Here is a 19,094-nt window from a genome sequence, read left to right on the forward strand (position 1 = left end):
TGAGAAAATTAGAGTTCTTATAATAGCTTTAACTACAGTTGTTTAATTTTCTCTATTATTTTTGTGAGGTGCTTTGGCCAATTTAGTGTGTCTTATAAAGATTTTGCATGAATTTTGCAGGCTGATTTCAGGAAAAGAACAGAAATTTGAATTTTTGCCACTTGACCTGTGGACTTGTGGACTTGTTGTTAGAAATTGGCCATCAGTTTATGTTTCTAGTTCCACATGTGTAACACTAGGCTGGACTTCTTCCTGTTCATGTCTGTGCTTCAGTATCTCTAGTTCTAATAGATCATTGGAGTAATGGTCAAAAATCTTCACAAGATACTAGTTGATTTCCATTTTCTAATTACTATCTCCCCCTACCCCCGCCATCCCAGAATATTGCCAGAGCTCTTGGGACAGAGGATAGGCCCTAACCAGGTTTCTTCCTGCCAGTTTCCTCAGTTCTTTTTTGTACTATCTTGTCTCACCACCCTTTACAGTTTTTGCTGTTGTCTTCTCATTAAGTCGTCGTCTTTGCCATTACCTCCTGCCTCGTCTGGGACATGTACAGGGCACCTCCGAGATCATCTACCCAGCATTTCTTCCTCTTGTCATCTCAGAGGCCCTGTTTCCTACCACTATCCACATGGCTGCTCTTGGTCTGGGGTGAGAGCTTGTCTCAAAGTGGACCAATTATAGTATCTTTGTCCCTGGCTACAGTTGATCCAGATACCCAGTCTGAGACAAAAGAACTCTCCCCAGGGGTCTGGGTCACCCTGTAAGAAGAGGAATGCTCCTGCTTCAACCATGTGACTGGAGGGATCCTTTCAGCCTTGACCCTTCTTCCCACTTAGTCCGAAGTTGTATAATCAGTGTTCAGGGGGGAGATGGAAGCACAAAGCAGAGGGACATGAGGTTTGCTCTGGTTCAGGGCAGCCTGGACAGACAGGACTAGTGCACAGCCAGCAGATGTACTGAGGACAGGCAACAAGTAGGAGTGAGGCTCCCCCAACCTCCAGCCCAGCGATCTCCGCCTAGCATAGATTTCCCAGGCTGGAGGGAAAGGCCAACCAGAGGGAAGTGGAGGGACCTGTAGTCAGGTCCTGGCAATGGGGGTGGCAGACTGGACACAGGGAAAAAGCGGAGGTTCCAGGGAATCGCCAAATCACTCAGAAGGGTTTCTACTAGCTGGTGGAAAGGGAGCCTAAATTAAAATTATATCAAGGGTTAAAAAAGTGAAGAAAGTTACAACTGCTGTATCCATGGGCCTTGTCCCTCTGTCTGTACCATCGCAGCGCCCTGGGCTCCAGAGCAGGGAGCAAGGCCGGGGTGGGTGTGGGAGACCGGGTTGGAGCGGGGGTGGGGGGTTGGAGCAGGGTTGGAGCAGGGGTGGAGGCGTGGGCCCGGGTCGGGCTGAGCAGGTGCCCCTGTGCCTGAGCTCAACGGCCTTTTGGGCTTCTTGCTGCCAGGGCAGCCCCCCGGGAAGTCGGGGAGAAGGAGGAGCCCCGGGGAGACGGGATGGGAGGGGGTGAGACCCCTGCCAGCTCCCACCTGCCTCTTCCTTGAGGCCTTCGAGAATCCACACAAAGGACCATGCCCATTTTCTCTTTGAACTCGCAGAGAGACCTGGTAGAAAACCCTAGAGAAAATTGTTCCCTCTGCATCTGGCGCAGGGCCCAGGGCCTCTGGGTGGCAGAGGGAGAAGTCGGGGGGAAAAGCCAGTTAGAGTAGGAGAGGGTGAAGACCGAGGGGAACCTGCGGCATCCGGCTCGCACCCCTCTCTAAGCGCGCTGGCCTTCACGCCAACCTTCACACAGGCTGGGGCTTCAGTGTGCCTATTCACACCTTGTGAGCATTTCCCCTTGATTAACTCTAATCTGGAATCATTCCAACTCCCCCCACCCCAGAGTCCTCTTGGAGGGTTGAGAGCAGTACCCCTGAAAACACAATATATAATTTTAAAAGGATAGCTATGATCGCTGTGAGGAAAATGGAATATAGGGACCCGGCGTGGGAATAGGGAGGCCTCCAGCTAGGAGGTTGTGGAAATAATCCAATAGGAGATGAGAATGGCTGGCGTTAGCGGGATAGCTGAGGAGGAGGTTAACTTTTGTAACTGGAGCATTCTTTTTTTAAAGATTTATTTCTTTATTCCAGAAAGAGAGTGAGAGCTAGGGTGAGCTAAGAGGGGGGGTTGGGAGCAGAGAGAGAGGAACCGGAAGACTCCCCACGGAGCATAGACACCCCACCCCCCCAAGGCAGGGCCCTATCCCAAGACCCTGATCATGACCTAAGCCTGATGCTTAACCTACTGAGCCACGCAGGCATCTCTGGAACTGGGGTATTTTAAAGGTAGAGCTGACCTCTTTGCTAATAGATTGAATGGGAGAAGAAAGAGAAGTCAGCGGTGACACAAAGGGTTTGGGCCTGAGCCAGAAGTGGTGCCATTTTTTGACGTAGGAAAGATGGGAAGAAACAGGTTTGGGAGGGGGCGGAATTACAGATTCTCTTTGGCCATATTAAGATTGAGGTGCTAATTGGACATATGGGTAGAGATGCTGTAGTAGTTAGGTCTGCTGCATAGCTCGGGAGTGTCGGAAAGAGCCTGGGGGCACTGGGAGTCATCTGCATGCAGATGATAAGGGCATACAGCAGGATAGAGCGAAATGATAGAGCCATGGGCTTGGCTATATTTCACAGAGAATGATTATTGATAGACAATAGGTTGGAGCACTAAGGTGATCCAATATTTACAAATTGAGGATGGTGTCCAAGAAGCAGGAAATGAGAAGGAAATCCAGATGAGGGCTTCTATCAGGTCAAAGAAAGATTCATTTTTTAAAGTAGAGAATAATACAGTATGTTTGTGTTCTGATAGAAATAACTGAATGGAAAAGGCTATCTTTACAGTGCCAGCAAGCAGGGATTATTTCAGGGCAAAATCATTTAGTAGTTGGGAGGGCATGAACACAGACATTTATAGTATAAACGTCCTTCTTTCTCTCTGTTTATACTCCATGGTCAGTGCTTTCCCAGCTTCAGTTCAGGTGCTTTTTGGCAAAAAAAACCTGAGCCAAAGCTTACTTAGGCAATTAAGTGGCTTATATCCTGTGAAAAGTCCATGGGTAGGGAGAACTTCAGGCAAGGTTTGATCCAGTAGCTTGGTGACTTAGTTTCTTTCCTTCACCCTGCACTGCTCTCCAGTGTGTTATCTCCAGCTGAAGCTGGCTCCCTTTGTGGTCTTGAGATAACTGCCTGCAGCTCTGGGGGCCACAGGTTTCTTCATTATATTCCCCAAGAAAGAGTGTGCCCACAGTCCCAGAAAAAGCCCTGAGATTCATCTTTCCTAGATGAGGTTAGATCCTGTGCCTAAACCAATGTCTGCAGTAACAAGGAAGGAATGTATTGAATGGCAAAGCCAGAATCACCTAGACCCCAGATGAAAAGCAGGGGCTATGGCATGGGGAACAAGTGCCCACTATAAGTTTCTGAACTAAAGTTACATGATAGCAGTAACAAACATCAGGCAACCATTAAAGAAGAAATAACACCTGCTAAATACTCATGTCTTAGAACAAGTAAGAATTGCACTTGGGAATGAGTTTATCTCCTATTTCATGGGCAGGGATAATTGTTCCTTATTTTACTTTAGAGACAGGTACTTTTATAGGTCATTAGCTGTAACTAGGGTAAAATGTCTTTGGATTTCACCAGTACTGACTACTTATATGTAAGTCAAACTTATTCAGTAATTTGAGATCGTAAAGGTCTATTTTCAAAGCCTGAATTTTTTTTTTTTTTTGAATGTTTGTTTACTAACAGTTAGCTTTATGATACATCAAGGGCCAGGATAAGTAATGAAGTATAATTTGGCCCACAGGAGGGCAGCAGTTTCTGGATACCAGGAAAAAATTAATAGGCTTTTCTGCTCCGAGTACTACGGACAGTGTGGATTTTAGCAGCAGGTGTTCAGTCTCAGCAATAAGGACAGGTGGAGAAACACGAGACTGGGGACTCTGAAAATACAATCTGAGGGTTTTGGAGGGCAGGGGGGTGGGAGGTGGGTGAGCCTGGTGGTGGGTATTATGTAGGGCACGTATTGCATGGAGTACTGGGTGTGGTGCATAAACAATGAATTCTGGAACACTGAAAAGAAATTTAAAAAATAAATAATTTTTTTTTTTTTAAAGTGCAATCAGGAATCCTCCTGATCATCGCAGTGTGGCCTCATTCAGATCTGAAATGCATTCCTTCCCTGTGAACAGCCAGACACCTCGTTACTATCCAGACTGGCTTTCCCTTCTTTAGTGGATCCATTCACATTCCTTAGATTATGAGGCCTCAGAATCACATAATGACGTAGTTGTTCCTGGCAAGGTAGGAGCAGCCTAATGGAAACAGGCAGTCAGATGCCCTCTCTGGGACTTGTTCTATCACCCCCTCCCCCACATGGTGGACTAAGCTCTGTCCCAGGGAGCCCTGTGAGAGCAGGAATTCAAGGTAATGGCCAAAGCACACTTTACTGCAGGACACGCCCCCATGCCAAGCTCTCTTCTGTTGACTCGGGTATAAAGGCACGCCTTCTTTCTCTGGCATAATGAAACACTGCCAAGTGTATGACAGCTTCTCCCATACTGATACCGATTGTTCGTGGCAAGCAAACCAATAAAATGAACCCAATACACTATGGGTCTGTTTTCCTTTATTTCTCTGAAGTTTCTACCACTTTTTTCCTTTCAGGCTACTATTTTTTAGGGGACAGCAAAGGTTTGATTTTCCCATCCTTCCAGAGAATATGATGTTATATCAAACATGTCATGTTTAGAGTTTTGTTGATAACCCTTGGAATTCTTTGGAGCAGAGGAAGAGAGGGATTTGAAATTCATGAACAACTGGACAGTGACCTGCTTTTTCTCTTATTTTAATGCTTGCTCAGGGTGTCTGTGGGGGACCCCTTCCAGGAGGGTGGGCCATCTGGGTGCTCTTTCTAGCCTGCACTGGCCCAGCCTTTCACAGTGGGGAGCAAACACAGCTGTGGCCGTAGTAGGTGCCGGGAACCTCATTTCCGTGTCTAGCTAGAATCCCCTTTCAATACTCTTGTGAGATCAAGACTGTTCTGCCGTGTTTTATTTGTGTTTGAATGGTGGACTCCCTATTTCTATACTCTAGAGGGAGGTAACGTGGTCAGCTGGACTCAGCGATGACTGCGAGCCTACTGTCACTGCCTCCTTCAAAGGGCCGTGAACACGAGCCAGACCCAGTCCTAGCCACAAAGAGCTCTCAATTTAGTTTGCTTTTCACGAACTCCAGAGACTCTACTTCTCTCTCTGCCTATCTTCTATTGCCCTTTCATCCAATTTTCTTTCAAGATGATAGTCCAGGGCGCCTGGGTGGCTCAGTGGGTTAAGCCGCTGCCTTTGGCTCAGGTCATGATCTCAGGGTCCTGGGATCGAGTCCCACATCGGGCTCTCTGCTCAGCAGCGAGCCTGCTTCCTCCTCTCTCTCTGCCTGCCTCTCTGCCTACTTGTGATCTCTCTCTGTCAAATAAATAAAATCTTAAAAAAAAAAAAAAACCTGTTAAAAAAAAAAAAAAAAAGATGATAGTCCAAAGAATTGATCCTTTCTCCTCTCTGGCCTTCATCTGCAACTCCACCCCATGCCCACAAAAAGAAGTCACTCCCTCCCATCTGCAGTCTGCTGGATGATTTTCTCCCTTCCCGGGACATCGTGTGCCCCTGCCATTGCTGTGTGATTGGTGGTGCCCCCCAGTAGGCAGTGTTGTCAGGTGTGATCAGATGTTGCCTGCCAGTGACGGGTGAGCAGAAGTTCTAAGAGGTGGCTCAAAGCTTGAAGACATGGCTGCTGTTAGTACTCATTTTTTGTATTCCCTCTGCCCTGACCCAAATAGAGTCTTCCCCTTGGGTTCCGGTCTAGAATGAGAATGTAATTAAGAAGAGCTGCAGTCAACTTGGCAGCCACCAAACTAATGTAATTGAGAATTCAAGATAGTGTTGTTGTTGTTGTTGTTCTTATTGTTGTTTTAAGATAGCATTGTTGTGAGCCACTGAGAATTTTCAGGTCATTTGTTCCTGCAGCACAGCCAACTAATACAAAGTCCAAATCATAAGTAAGAAAATGGAAGGTATAATAAATACAACAGTCACAATTCCCAGCCACCTTTATTTGTATAAAAGTATATTAAATAAATTATTTCAATATATACAAATAGAACCATATTACTTCTATAAATAGAATATCCCCATGTATAAAACCTTTTAGAAAATTATATAAATATATACAATATTGACCATAAAAACTTGCAGTACCTTAAATCATCACCTCTATGTGGTCTGTATAGTAGTCTTATAAAAAATATATATATATAGTCGGCTGTCAAGTGCTTAATCCACAGCATCTGAGTCAATTAAAGTGCTAAACTGTAAGGTGCTTTAGGAATGTGCCCCAAAACAGAAGTCTTCTGCATTTAACACATTCATATAAAAGTTGCCAATTGTTTTGGAACTCTAAAGAACTCAGAAAAGAAGAACCTAAATACCATATATCACAAAAGAATTCTCTATGTTAGAAAATTTCACCCAATTTCCATTTCACTCTCCCCTATGATTTGAAGTCAGCTTCTCAAAAGTTTTCCAAAAACCTATCCAAGATTCTTGTTCATCTGTTTTGATTACGTGATTTGGTTTCATTTGGGGTATAGAATGTACATTCTAACATATGATATGTGCAAAAGTTGCCATAGTGTTAAAATAGAAATTTTTAAATCTTGGAATTGGTTGTACCTTTCGTTACATTCCAAAGTGTCTAATGCTGTCGTTGAAACCAGAATCCTAATCGTGAGAACTGGTCAGATCAAGAGCTATCTCTGAGCCCGAGTCTCTATGCTCCAAGATACTCATTTGTGTTTCCATTTGTCTGGAAGTTGTCTTACAAGTTCTTGGTCGCAGTGCGCCTATACTCCGTCGCGGACGGCAGCTCCCAGGACACACACCTCACGCAGCATTGAGTGGGGAGCTCTCCTTCCCGCTCTGCCGCGCGCGCACCTTCCTGCACTTGTACAGGGTCACAGACAGGATGATGATGAGGATGAGGACCACGAGCACCACAATTACAATGATGAGGAGCGCTCCTGAAAGACAAAGGGTACCAATCAACTTCCACTTGGAGAGCTTGCATCCCATTCATCAGTGGGCAGAACAGAGGGCAATAATCCCAAATGACACCAAATTAATGTTTTGTGTAATTTGAAATTTTTTTCCTCCGCTCTTTCCACGGCAACACATTTCGATTAGGAAAGAATGAGTCAAGCCCTCACTGTTTTAGGGCTGCTGATGGTGGTGAACGTGATTTAATGGGCTGTTTAATAAACCAGATAATGTTGACAGCCTAGAAAGGGTACATTTAAGTGGGAGCAGGAACCATTGTTAGAAACAAGAGGCTAAAACTAATGCTGGTTTGGTGGCCAGGATTACAATCGTAGAAGATGAAGGTCAGTGCAAAGAGCAAGACACAGAGTGCTAGCGGGGTTCAGGTGAAGGACAGTAGATAATTGGTTGGGGCAATAGGAAGGCTTCCTGGTGGAGGTGGCATCTGAAATGGTTCTAAAGGACACATTTCAGTAGAAGAAAAAGAGGCAGGGAAGAAGTGATCTGGGTGTGTATGAGGACAAGAGGCAGCAGAACCCCGGCTGGCTTGAGGGAGATGGATGTGAGGACTGGGGCTCTGATGGCACAGAGGGGTGCAGGACCAGATGGAAGGAGAGCCCTCTTCTTCCCCACTTCCATCGTGGTCAATCAATAGGAGAGAATTTACTTTAAAGTGTTTTTAGGGCACCTGGGTGGCTCAGTTGGTTAAGCGACGGCCTTCCACTCAGGTCATGATCCCAGAGTCCTGGGATCAAGTCCCGCATGAGGCTCCCTGCTCAGTGGGGAGTCTGCTTCTCCCTCTGACCTTCTCTCTCATGCTCTCTCTCTCTCTCTCTCTCTCTCAAATAAATAAATAAATAAAATATTTTTTTTAAAAGTGTTTTTAAATACTCAAATCTCGCCTTAGCAAGGAGCTATCCTATGACTCTTTTGTTCCCTGAATGTCCTCAGAGTCCTTTCCCTATAAAGCCTGGAGGGCGACTCAGGATTTCAGCTTCACTGGACACTGAACCCCCCGTGGCACTTCCAGCTAGGAGCCACTCCTCACAAGGGGTCTGGGCCCCAGGTGTGCAAACACCTGCACGAGAAACTATCTGGTAGATTCAGTCTCTTCCTTTCTGGGTTAGACTTCCAGACCCTGTGACAACGGCCCATGGCGCATGCTCACAAATGTCTAGTGGGTGCTGCTGCCGCTGGTTCAGACACTCCCCCATAACTCCCAGGATCGAATTTAAGTATGAAAAAATACGCAGAGAAATCTGTGCTTTGATGTTAAATTGTAAACTTGCATCGAGTGTCCAGTGCTCAGTGGAGAGCTTGGTACATGGCAGGGGCTCAAGAACACACTAATATAAAGGGACAACACAGAAGCATTTCTAAATGCCTAAAATTGTAAGGGAACCCCCAGAACAATACAAACAAACAAACAACAACAACAACTAGGCTGTTTTTCCCAGAACAAAAATCCATCCTGGTTCTGAGGGTGGAACCAGTCTTCTGGAAGGCATCCGTGCCTCCCAGGCGAATGCTGGGCAGAGCCACTCACCTGTGAATGTACCTTTCTCATGGCTAGTGCACTCAATAGGACTTTCTGGACTCTTCTGGTTAGCCTTCCGTGATGGAATCACTGCTTGAACACTGAAACAGTAGCTTTCTCCTTCATCCACATCAATCAAAAACTCATTAGTGCTTGTCTTGGCTGTTTTCTGTTAAAAGATGAAGAGTTCTGAATTCATCTGGGCTCAGAGTGAATTCTTTCCCCATTACTAAGTCACTGTGAAGGAAAAGCCTGCAGGGACACACCTGACATAGAAAGGATTAGAAGTGACTTGGCTGCTCTGTTCCTCCTGGTAACTGCTAAGGGCGTTTCTTCCAAGACCACAAATATCCAATTTAGGTACATCCAACCCAATTGAGCTCCTCTAGAAGAGATGTGCCATAAAGGGAAAAAGGAATGAAGCAATCATCGTTGAATGGAAAACCGATTTTGTCTCTGGGATCCTCCAGAGAGAAAGAAATGGGAGGGCTGGCAGGAGCCTCAGAGACGACCCGGCGCAATCCTTGGCTGAGGAGCCTGCGGATCGGAGGGGTCCGCCTGGAGTCCCAGGCAGAACCGCCCGCCCCCCGCCCATGCTGCTCTCTCATCCATCCCACTATGGTGTTTCTGAACTAAGGGGGAAGTGGGCTGTAAAGTCAAGGAGCCATAATTTAAAACAAGTCATAAAAACAGATGAAAGAATCCTCACCTTTCCTGTACTTGAAGCTTTCCAGTAATAAAGTGTGTAAATTAAGTTCTTGCCAAAAACATCCCGGAGGCTGAGGAAGGTGCCGTTCCTCCTAATTAATGTGCACATATCTCGTATGGTCACATTCAGCTTTGTCCCAACTTGTTTGCAACTCTGGATTGTTGGCCGTCCGAGCTTGGCTGAAACATAGAAAATGAGCTCCGCTAGAACCAAAGAATTCTCTACCAAGCAGAAGCCCATTCAGTTGTCACGGTTAATAGCAGCCCAGCCATCCCTCGTGGAGTGGCCGTACAGAATGGGCTCCCCGGCGGTCGGGAGCTAAGTGGCTCTGCAGCCGAACCCCGAGACTTCCCAGGGCACTGCCATCTCTGCGCAAATATAATGGAGCCACAGACGTCACTTTAAATTTCCTTGCTGTCACAGCAGGAAATGCAAAAAGGAACAACTGAAATTACTTTTAATAATACATTTTGTTTAAACCCCAATAGCTAAAATATTATCATTTAACATGTAATCAATATAAAAAATTTTGGAGATATTTTTCAAAATCCAGGGTGTATGGCATTAGCTGTATTTCAAGTGCTCCGTAGCCATCTGTGGCTAGTGGCTGTTGTAGTAAATGATGCAGTTGTATAAGATTCCATATTTTAGATACAGTAAATTAGGGGCTGAGGGAAAGAGCAGGATAAGTCCTCAGGACCTCAGGGAGCCAGTGTCAACCATAGGGTCTCTGCAATGGCTCAGCAGTCTGCTGTGCTTAGGCTGTGTGACTGTAGAAATCCCAGTAATTCAACACAAATTACCAGCAAGTGTGTGTGTGTGTGTGTGTGTGTGTGTGTGCGCATGCAAAATTAATACATAAAATATTTTGCTTTTCTTTCTTTCTTTCTTTAAAGATTTTATTTATTTATTTGATAGAGAGAGAGCAAGCACACGAGGAGTGGGAGAGGAAGAGGAAGAGGGAGAACCTGAGTCGAAGGCAGACACTTAACCGACTGAGCCACCCAGGCACCCCTATAAAATATTTTCTCTCTTATACCAAAAAAGGATTTGAAGTGGCTTACAAAAAAACTCAAGAACTATAAAAGGAAATCATGAGGATCTGACCAAAGGGGGAATGAGTGACACGGACCCTGCACGGTCCCTGAAGTGTGGCTGTGGCTGAGCCCCTGTGAGAGACACACCAGTGAGGGCCACACAGGAGTCTGAAGACAGGCTCTGGCAACCGGGGGCTCAGGGAGGGCAGACAGACTCACTCGGGGTTTAGGTTACTTACTATTTCCACTCTCACTGTAGACAGCAGAGGGGAAAGTTGGTGGACCGTCCCTCAGCCTCTCACCGTCCCTGCTGGGAGAGAGCAATCTCCCTCACTGGGCAGTCAGAGGGTCAATACAAAAAGCACCGGATAAAAAACGTAACACCCAGGGTGCTGGGGTGGCTCAGTTAAGCGTCCATCTTCGGCTCTGGTCATGATCCCAGGGTCTTGGAATCGAGCCCCACATCTGTCTCTCTGCTCAGTGGGAGTCTGTTTCTCCCTCCCCCTCTGCAGCTCCCTGTACTTGTGCTCTCTTTCTCTCTCTCTTCTCTCATATAAATAGATAAAACTTTAAACAACAAACAAAAAACATAACACCCTTTCATTCTAACCTTTTGTTCTAATTCCTTTTGAAAGAGCAGCTGATTTCACTCTCCTCAATGTGCTACATCTGTTCATTAAAAATACCTAGCTCAGAACTATAGTCCTGACCAAAAAAAAAAAAAAAAACAAAAAAAAAAAACAAAAAAAAAATTTCTAACTCTCCTGCTTGGCTGGAATCCTCTGCATTCCCTTGTTAGGTTCTAAGGTCAGCTTACTGGGGCAAAGGCTGGGGAGGGAAGCATTCCTCATTTTCCAAGCCGGCATGAAGGAGGCAGGCTGGGGCGGGCCAGGCAAGGGCTGGCACACCACCACCGCATCCCGAGACTCCAGGCCTGCTCAGGTTATTTGAAAAGGTCAGCAGGCCTCATTGTGGGCTCAGAGGGGAACTAGACCTACAGAGATCTGTGACTGCTGGTGAAAACCCTAACCTGGGACTTCTGGTCTCATGATGGAAGAGAATATTCCGGAGATTCATGCGATTCCGTCTCTTATAATCTCCTAAATATCCATGGGGGAAATGCTCAATCTCCAGCTTTGGTGGATTTCCTCCTCCCCGACCCATTCCCGGCCCCTCCCTGATGCCTCCCCAGCCCCTCCACTGGGCCTGGGGATAGGGAAGGGGGGAGGGGAGTTACATGATGGCACTGTTAACAAGTGCAGAGTTTAACCTCCCACCACACCAGGAGTGAGCCAAGAGGGCCGTGGCACTTACCAGTTCCGGAGAAAGAGGATCTGTGAATGGATACTAGTCTTTAATGTGATAGCGCCTAAGAGTCACAAGCTCACAGAATATTCAGCTCAAGCATGAAAGGTTATTACAAAGAGTACTTACTCTCCAGGTAAGGTGTGAACTCTGGGGAGTTTGTAAATGGAGGCTCCCCAGAGTAATCGGTGGTGTCCGCAGGGTAGGAGAGGACCCGCGCCTGGTATGTCTGATTCACGTCATTCCCAATCTCGTCGGTGAGGTCACACTCCGTGTCTGTGGTGTAGAAGCATTTGCTCTTCCAATTTCCAAGTCTAGGGCTATAGGGAGGAAAAGAGGCAGAGAAATGAAACGAGAGGACCTGCATCGGAGGCAGTTTGCTTTCTGGCTGGGGTTGGGTGTTATACTACCAGCCCCCACACGGGGTCCAAGCAGGCAGCGGTCCTTGCAGCAGCCTAGGGATGGCTTTGCAATGACTCACTTTTCACAGATAAGGCTATGGGGCAAGGTGAGAACGGGTGTCCCTCTCGAAGTCACACAGCAGCTTGCCTGCTGGGTCTGTGCTCTCAACCATTTATGAAGTAGCTTCCTTTCTTTCTTTCTTTCTTTCTTTCTTAAGATTTTATTTATTTGAGACAGAGAGCACAATGGGGCGGGGGAAAGGGGAAGGGCAGAGGGAGAAGCAGACTCCCTGCTGAGCAGGGAGCCTAACCTGGGACCCCAACACTGTGACCTGAACCGAAGACAGATGTTCAACTGACTGAGCCAGCCAGGTGCTGGCTTTCTTTCTTAAGAAAGAAAGAAATTTCCTTCTTAAAATGCAGACAATTTCTTATGGTTACATGGGAGAGAGAACAATTTCCCATCAAGACCCAATTATTTGTTATAGTCTACTTATTATATCATTCTATAACACACTGATTTTTTTTTAAATTTAGTTTAAAGGGAGAGCGAAAGCATGAGCAGGGGGAGGGAAAAAAGGAGAGGGAGAGAATCCCAAGGGAGCTCCATATGGAGTGTAGAGCCTGATGTGAGGCTTGATCTCATGGCCTTGAGATGATGACCTGAGCCGAAATCAAGAGTCAGACACCCTACTGACTGAGCCACCCAGGAGTCCCTACTACACACTTATTTTATCACATTATATATTCTATGTGAAATATAGTCAATATATTCTTATGTGAAATATAGTCAATGTACTAATAATAGGTTAGGTACTACATAACTGTATATTCTATATATTATATTTGATTGTGACCACAGTTGGTGTGGATATTTATCACTGAATCTACCATATGCTAGGAATCATACAGGGCCTTTTACTCAGGCAACTTCATTTGATATAATCTTTCCAAGAAGGTATTGGATCTTTTTCACATAGAAGGACACAAGCTCAGAGCCATTAAGTACCTTGTACAAGGTAACATAGCTAATGCAGTGAGAACGGATGTGTCCGTCTCATTATACTACATGCCTTCCTCGCTTCTATGTGAGTACAGCCCATCAAAGATGATCACATTACAATACCGGTAGGATCTAACAGTCTGAGAGACAAAGAGGCTAAGGTAGAGCTTTCCTTTGCGAGACATTATTGAAGAGGAAATAATTTAAGGAACTGCTAAACACGACATTCTTCTAAAGGATGGAAATATTTGTAGATGAGTGTCCCAGCCACTGGATCCAAACACCTGTGCCATGTACATTGACAGCCACACTGCTTTTCCCTTTAGCATCACAGACCACCAGAGAGCCCTGCCCAGCATTCAAGACCGTGCTCCAATCCTGATTTCTCCAAGAATCTCCGTATCTCCTTTCTCACGTATTTCCTTCTCTGTACCCTAGCACTGACATGTCCAACGAGGCACTTACTACAAATCTGGTACCAGGGTCCATGCCCTTGTGGCCCATGCACCCTGAAGCAGCACGGCTAAACCGGAGGGCTCGCGTAGCTAGGCCTTGCTGAGTGTTAGGTGGTTTGCACTTGTGGGCTGAATCAGGGGAAAACAAACTGCCATGTGGATTCAGCTCTCTCAGTTCATGCATAAGAGCCCTAAGTACAGAAATATTTTGGTTTCTTACATTTCTCTAACTTTCTGTGATAAAAGTAGAGAGGCTGTCTTAATTCCAGAATGACCAAAATGTATTTTTAATAATAATATCACTTCTATTCTAAAAAGTGAGAACATAACGATTCTTCTCCATCGCTATGGCACACCTACTGTTTGGGTTAACAGGAGAAAGCCTGCTGCGCTCTGCGGCCCCCTTCCATCCGAGAGACAGGTATTCCATTCGTCCCAGCTCACACAGAGAAATCACAGTACTCTTCTGGTGAAATTAGCACAAGCGCCTAGATCCCCGAAAGCAGTAAAGTTTTGTGAAAAGGTAATGAAGGGGTTCTGTACTAAGTTCCTCTAAATGCTATTGTCAGCAATAACACTTTAAAAGGCTTCAAGCTTCCTCTAGGTATTGCAAAACCTCCCGGTTTGGAAATAATAAATGTCCCACTTGAATTACTAAGAAATTCCAACAGAAGCCAGATTCAACAATTTAAAAGCAGGTTGCTCTCTAGAAGCTTTGGAAGTTTCGTCTTAGCATTCAGAACATTTCCACAGAATCAATATTACAGGTGATGGTTGGGCACAATGGCTTGAGCCAATAGCACTTCCCAGCTACCACTGAAAACTTTTGGTGGGGGGGAGGGCAAACGCTGCTAGAGCTCCAAGTAGGGGCTCCAGGCACAGCAGGGGTGCCCTGAGATGGGGACAGGCTGGTGGTACCGGTGGGTGGGTGAAGAAGAGCAGCAGATTAAAATGCTTTCTCTAGGGGCAGAAAGCCAGGAAGGAGGAAAACCCACAGAGGGCCTTCCTTCCTCCTCCCAGCTTTGCAGGCTCCCATCTGAGTATGGCCAACCCACCGAGGCAGCTGGTGGTCTGAGGTACTGGGGAGATCTGGTTCCAGAAGAGCCTGAGCACTCACTATAGGGGCAGTCAGAATCAATCCCTCCCCTTCCCCAGGCAAGTTTCCTCTTCCTGGACTGCCATCATCCTTCTCACCCAGGAATTGTATTTACCCACGGGGAGGCTGAAGAAGAGTGCGGGGTTGGGGGACAGCCCCCAGGGCCTCTAGTGCAGGGGCAGGAGTATGGGGAGGTCACTGTCTTAGCAGGAATCCCTCATCCCTGGCCACAGGCACCTGAGAGCCACTGCTCTGCTAGGATGTGTTACTGAAATAGCAGCAGCGGGGCACCTGGGTGGCTCAGTGGGTTAAAGCTTCTGCCTTTGGCTCAGGTCATGGTCCTGGGGTCCTGGGATCAAGCCCCCCCTCCCCACGCATCGGGCTCTCTGCTCAGCGGGGAGCCTGCTTCCCCCTCTCTCTCTGCCTACCTCTCTGCCTACTTGTGATCTCTGTCAAATAAATAAATAAAATCTTTAAAAAAAAAAATAAAGAAATAGCAGCAGTCTTGGAAAGTCTGAGAACTTAGAGCCCATCAAGGCTTCTGTTTAAAAATCAGGTTGGTGGTAACAGTTGCCACATATTCACCAAACCCAAGACTGAATATATGTAGGAGTAAGCATTCCTCCTAAAATCCTATTTTTGTTATCCAGAAGGAAGATGTTTTACTAAGGTAAACCTCAGTGCTGTATCAGAGGAATTAATTACCAATTCTCAATTAGGGGACGCTGAATGGGCGAGTTGGACCATAACCATAATTATTACCTGGGGTTCTGAAACTCCTGTCGTTCTCTCTCTATATCTGTGCCCACAGCACGCACATACACAAGTTCTCTTCCCTGTTTAGCAATAGTCATCATGAAGTTCATTTTTGAAAAAGAACATCTACCTCATAGAGACTCTCTGTCCTTAGGAGCTGTGTTCCGAATACCATATAAAAGGTTTGACACAAGCTAAAACAAAACAGCAAAACACCTTGAATTTGGAGCCAGTGATTCCATTGTGTCTTTTTTCAACTAGCTCTCCTCTATTTAATAAGAACTCTATTGAGCCTCCTAGAACATTTCAGAAACCAAAAACTCCCCCAAGAAAATGGTAAAAACCGTCAAGGAAGATGGGCAGCAAGCATCTGACACTCAGATTGAAAATGCCAACCTATCAGCTCTTGGAGGGAGCTGTCAGTCAGAGAGGACAGTGGCCAAGCAGCGTGGCTCCAACAACCCAGAATATAGACAGAGGAGCATTTCTTCCAGGCTTTAGTGAGTCACAACTTTGACCTCCTCTGAGTATATGTATGCAACCGAATTTTCAATCAGTGTCCAAAGATGAGTGAATCAAACACTGCTTTAGGGCAATGTCTACATTTGGACTCCTCCCCGCCCCCTCCACAACATGTTAGATCCGGCTCAGTCTAGACAGGGAGGAAAAAAATGTGTGCTTAAATGGGATTAGTATCCATTCAGGACAACATGTTCCCATGCTACCACAGCAGCTCAAGAAGGTTCATCTACCGCCAGCTTAGACTCCATTTAAGAATATTTCCATAGTGTCCAAAAACAAGTGAAACAGTCTATCAGTTTAAGCTGTGACAATGTTGCAGGCTTCACGGAGTATAGCTCTCGCCTGCAAATGACCAGGAATGCCCTTTGTCATCTGTTAAATACTCTCATCCATTCATCAGCGTTAAAGACATTTGTATTCAGCACAGGGAAGTGGAAACATCAAAAACTTTAATTTTTTTTTTCTTTCTTTCTTTTTTTTTTTTTTTTTTTTTTTTGTACCTAGCTTACCTTATCTGAACCGTGTAGACATGATTGATGGGTTTGGGTTCCCACTCCAAAATTGTCTTGAAATTAGTTGATTTCCAAGTTAAGTTATATGCTACCACTACCTCTGTAGTGCCTTTAAACAATAGAGAAACAACTATTATTACATGAACTCAGCATATGATTTCACGTTGATGGTATAAAACCTCTTCCCACCACCCCCCCCCCAAAATCACCATTAACTTCATATCAATTTTTTTCCAACCACAAAAGCTTCATTACTGAATTATCAAGACAAAAAAGATTTTCAAGTTTTTATTTTCTTAATTAAAGTCTTTGAAGTTCCTCATGGCAAGATCTACCTGGTAATCTAAGAAAAAAGATAAGGATCTCAAAATCCTAGTTTGAAATTACTCAGGGGTGTGTGTGTGTGTGGATGCAGGAGGTGGGGTTAGAATGGTGGGAAGCCCTGAGATAACTTGACCTAAAACCACAGGGCAGGAGCCTTCAGCCTCTTGCTATATCTAAGACCCAGCCCAGGAAGTACAGGACTCAGAGGTTCAACTCACCAGGGAAGGCCAGGTAAGAAGGGTTTGGGTAAGTTATGGACAAGGGCAGATCCCACGCGTGTGAGAGAGGTTAGGGCTGAATACCATAAGAAAGCCAAATCTTGACTTTTTCCATTTTTATCTAACATGTCTCTATATAGAAACTTCCGGACAGCTAGTCAGAGGTGTGGCCTGTCACACCATGGGATGGGTTTCATTAGGATGCGTTATTATTAAGGTCTGTTTTGCCAATACTCAGCAGGTCAGTCTCTGCCATGCCGCGCACACGGAATAAGCATATGGGGCATGCACAATGTGGTGTCTGCTCCAATCTAAGCGACTTTTTGCAGCAAGATTGCCTCTAACTCAATCTAAAACAAAGATGTCCAAGAAAAGACCACAAGGGCGGATCTTTATCCAGGCAAGTGCACGTGCAATGAAGGATAATATACCAACACGGTACGCTGACCAGGCCAAGTGGGAGCCACAAATCCCTGTATGCCATAATGACGGACTCGGGAGCAAGCTTCTCCAGCAGAAGGGACGCCAACTACTACCCTCCATCACCCGCCTGCGCGCCTCGGGGGCCGGCTTCGGCTACGTTCGGACTTCGCTGCTTGAGAGAGGACTCGGCCGCCTCAAGGGGGTGCGGGGCACCTCCGGGCAGCAGAGCGAGCCCCCTCCTCCGGCCGCGCGCCGCTGGGTTTCGGGAGCGGGTGCCACTCACCTGACGTTCTGGCCACCTGCAGGAGGACCCAGATAAGCAGGAGCATCCTAGCGACCGCGGCCTCGGGGCTGGGTACCCGGGGCCAGGTGGGGGTCTCCATGTCCACGAGCTGGCGGCGAGGTCGGGAGGACTCCGTTGCGCCCCGAAGACTAGGGAGGTTGCGCTGGAGGCGCCGATGGCAGCGTGCTAGAGCGGGAAGGGGTGCTGGGAACCCTGAATCTGGGGAAGCCCGCGCTCGGGCGCGCTTTAAGGAGCCGCGCGACCGCCCGCTCCTCGTGTGCCCCCCGGTCCGCCCCCGCCGCTCCTCCCCACTCCTGCCTCCGGCCGGGCTACTGGCCGTCGCGGTGGGCGGCCCCAGGCCAGTCCCCGCCCCTGTCCCGCCTCCTCCGGGGAGGAAACTCCCAGCGGTGATTCACCCGTGATTCAATCGTGCGGCAGAGCGCGATGCTTCCCTTCGGTCCCGGCGGCTCCAGGTGCGGCGGGGGACAGGGTCCCCCCCGGCTGCCCGGCCCCGTCACCCCCGGGCCACCCAGGCCGGCGACCCCAACGTCCGACCTGAGTGGGCAGGTCTGTGGGGAAGAAAGCGGGGGCGCTTCGGGAGGAGTTCTCAAGGTGGAGGCAAGGATTCTCCCCTACTCTGGTGCCGGTGCTGTCCCCGGCGGCGGGAGCGGCAGCACTGACAAGTTGAACCGCACGTAGCGGCTCCGGGCTCGCTGGCGCGGCGGGGAGCATTCGCCCGGCGCGCCGAGCACCTGGGGCCGAGCCTCGGAATCTGTCGCCAAGTAGGGGCTGACGGCGAGCTGGGCTCTCTCCCACCTGAGGTTCGGCCTCATGCAGGTGTCTGCCCACAGGTCCGGAGGCCATTTAGCCCAGGCGCAGCCCAGCCCAGCAGGGGTAGTGACCGAGGAAGAGCTGCGGTAGTCTGGCGGTTTGCCCTTGGGAGAATTCCAGCATGACATCTGCAGCTTGGTGGTTCCAGAAAGGATTGTTCTCACACTGAAGAAGACGGTCGTGGGACTGAGTTCCGTCCAAGTGTAGAGAAATCAAAAATGAAATTAAAAAATAGCATCAGACTTTTATTTTATTTTTTTGCCGGTCTTAAGCATTGTTTTTTTGTTTTGTTTTGTTTTGTTTTTGGAATCTATTTCTGGCTTCCTCTTCTGGGCTTTCCTGTAAAATTGTCAGGCAAGAGAACGTTAACTCCTATTCTAAGTGGCATTGTTAGAGGTGTTGTCAAAGTACTTGACATCATTCTGTTTTATTACTATGTAGTTGCCTCCAAGATAGACTGGAGAGGTTTTAGGGAGCAAGCAGAGTCTCCCACTTTTTTCTAGGGAATTTAGCCTTGCCTTTTAGTACATACTA

The 19,094-nt window shown here is 47.1% G+C and overlaps 1 protein-coding gene across 2 annotated transcripts; it reads right to left on the reverse strand.

The window, feature by feature from the left end:
* Positions 1 to 6,145: 6,145 nt before the first annotated feature.
* F3 (coagulation factor III, tissue factor) lies at positions 6,146 to 18,019 on the reverse strand. Of its 2 annotated transcripts, none has more exons than XM_059136624.1 (6): positions 17,730 to 18,019; positions 16,479 to 16,590; positions 11,866 to 12,056; positions 9,395 to 9,573; positions 8,707 to 8,854; positions 6,146 to 7,132 (listed from the first exon to the last, which is right to left on the reverse strand). In XM_059136624.1, the coding sequence occupies exons 1-6, from the start codon at positions 17,827 to 17,829 to the stop codon at positions 6,996 to 6,998; spliced, it is 867 nt and encodes a 288-aa protein (XP_058992607.1). In that variant the 5' UTR covers positions 17,830 to 18,019; the 3' UTR covers positions 6,146 to 6,995. The 2 variants fall into 2 exon arrangements, with proteins under 2 accessions (XP_058992607.1, XP_058992606.1); XM_059136623.1 differs by having other exon boundaries at positions 8,695 to 8,854.
* Positions 18,020 to 19,094: the final 1,075 nt, after the last annotated feature.

The sequence above is a fragment of the Mustela lutreola genome, chromosome 10, assembly GCF_030435805.1.
Source record: "Mustela lutreola isolate mMusLut2 chromosome 10, mMusLut2.pri, whole genome shotgun sequence".
Classification (NCBI taxonomy): domain Eukaryota; kingdom Metazoa; phylum Chordata; class Mammalia; order Carnivora; family Mustelidae; genus Mustela; species Mustela lutreola.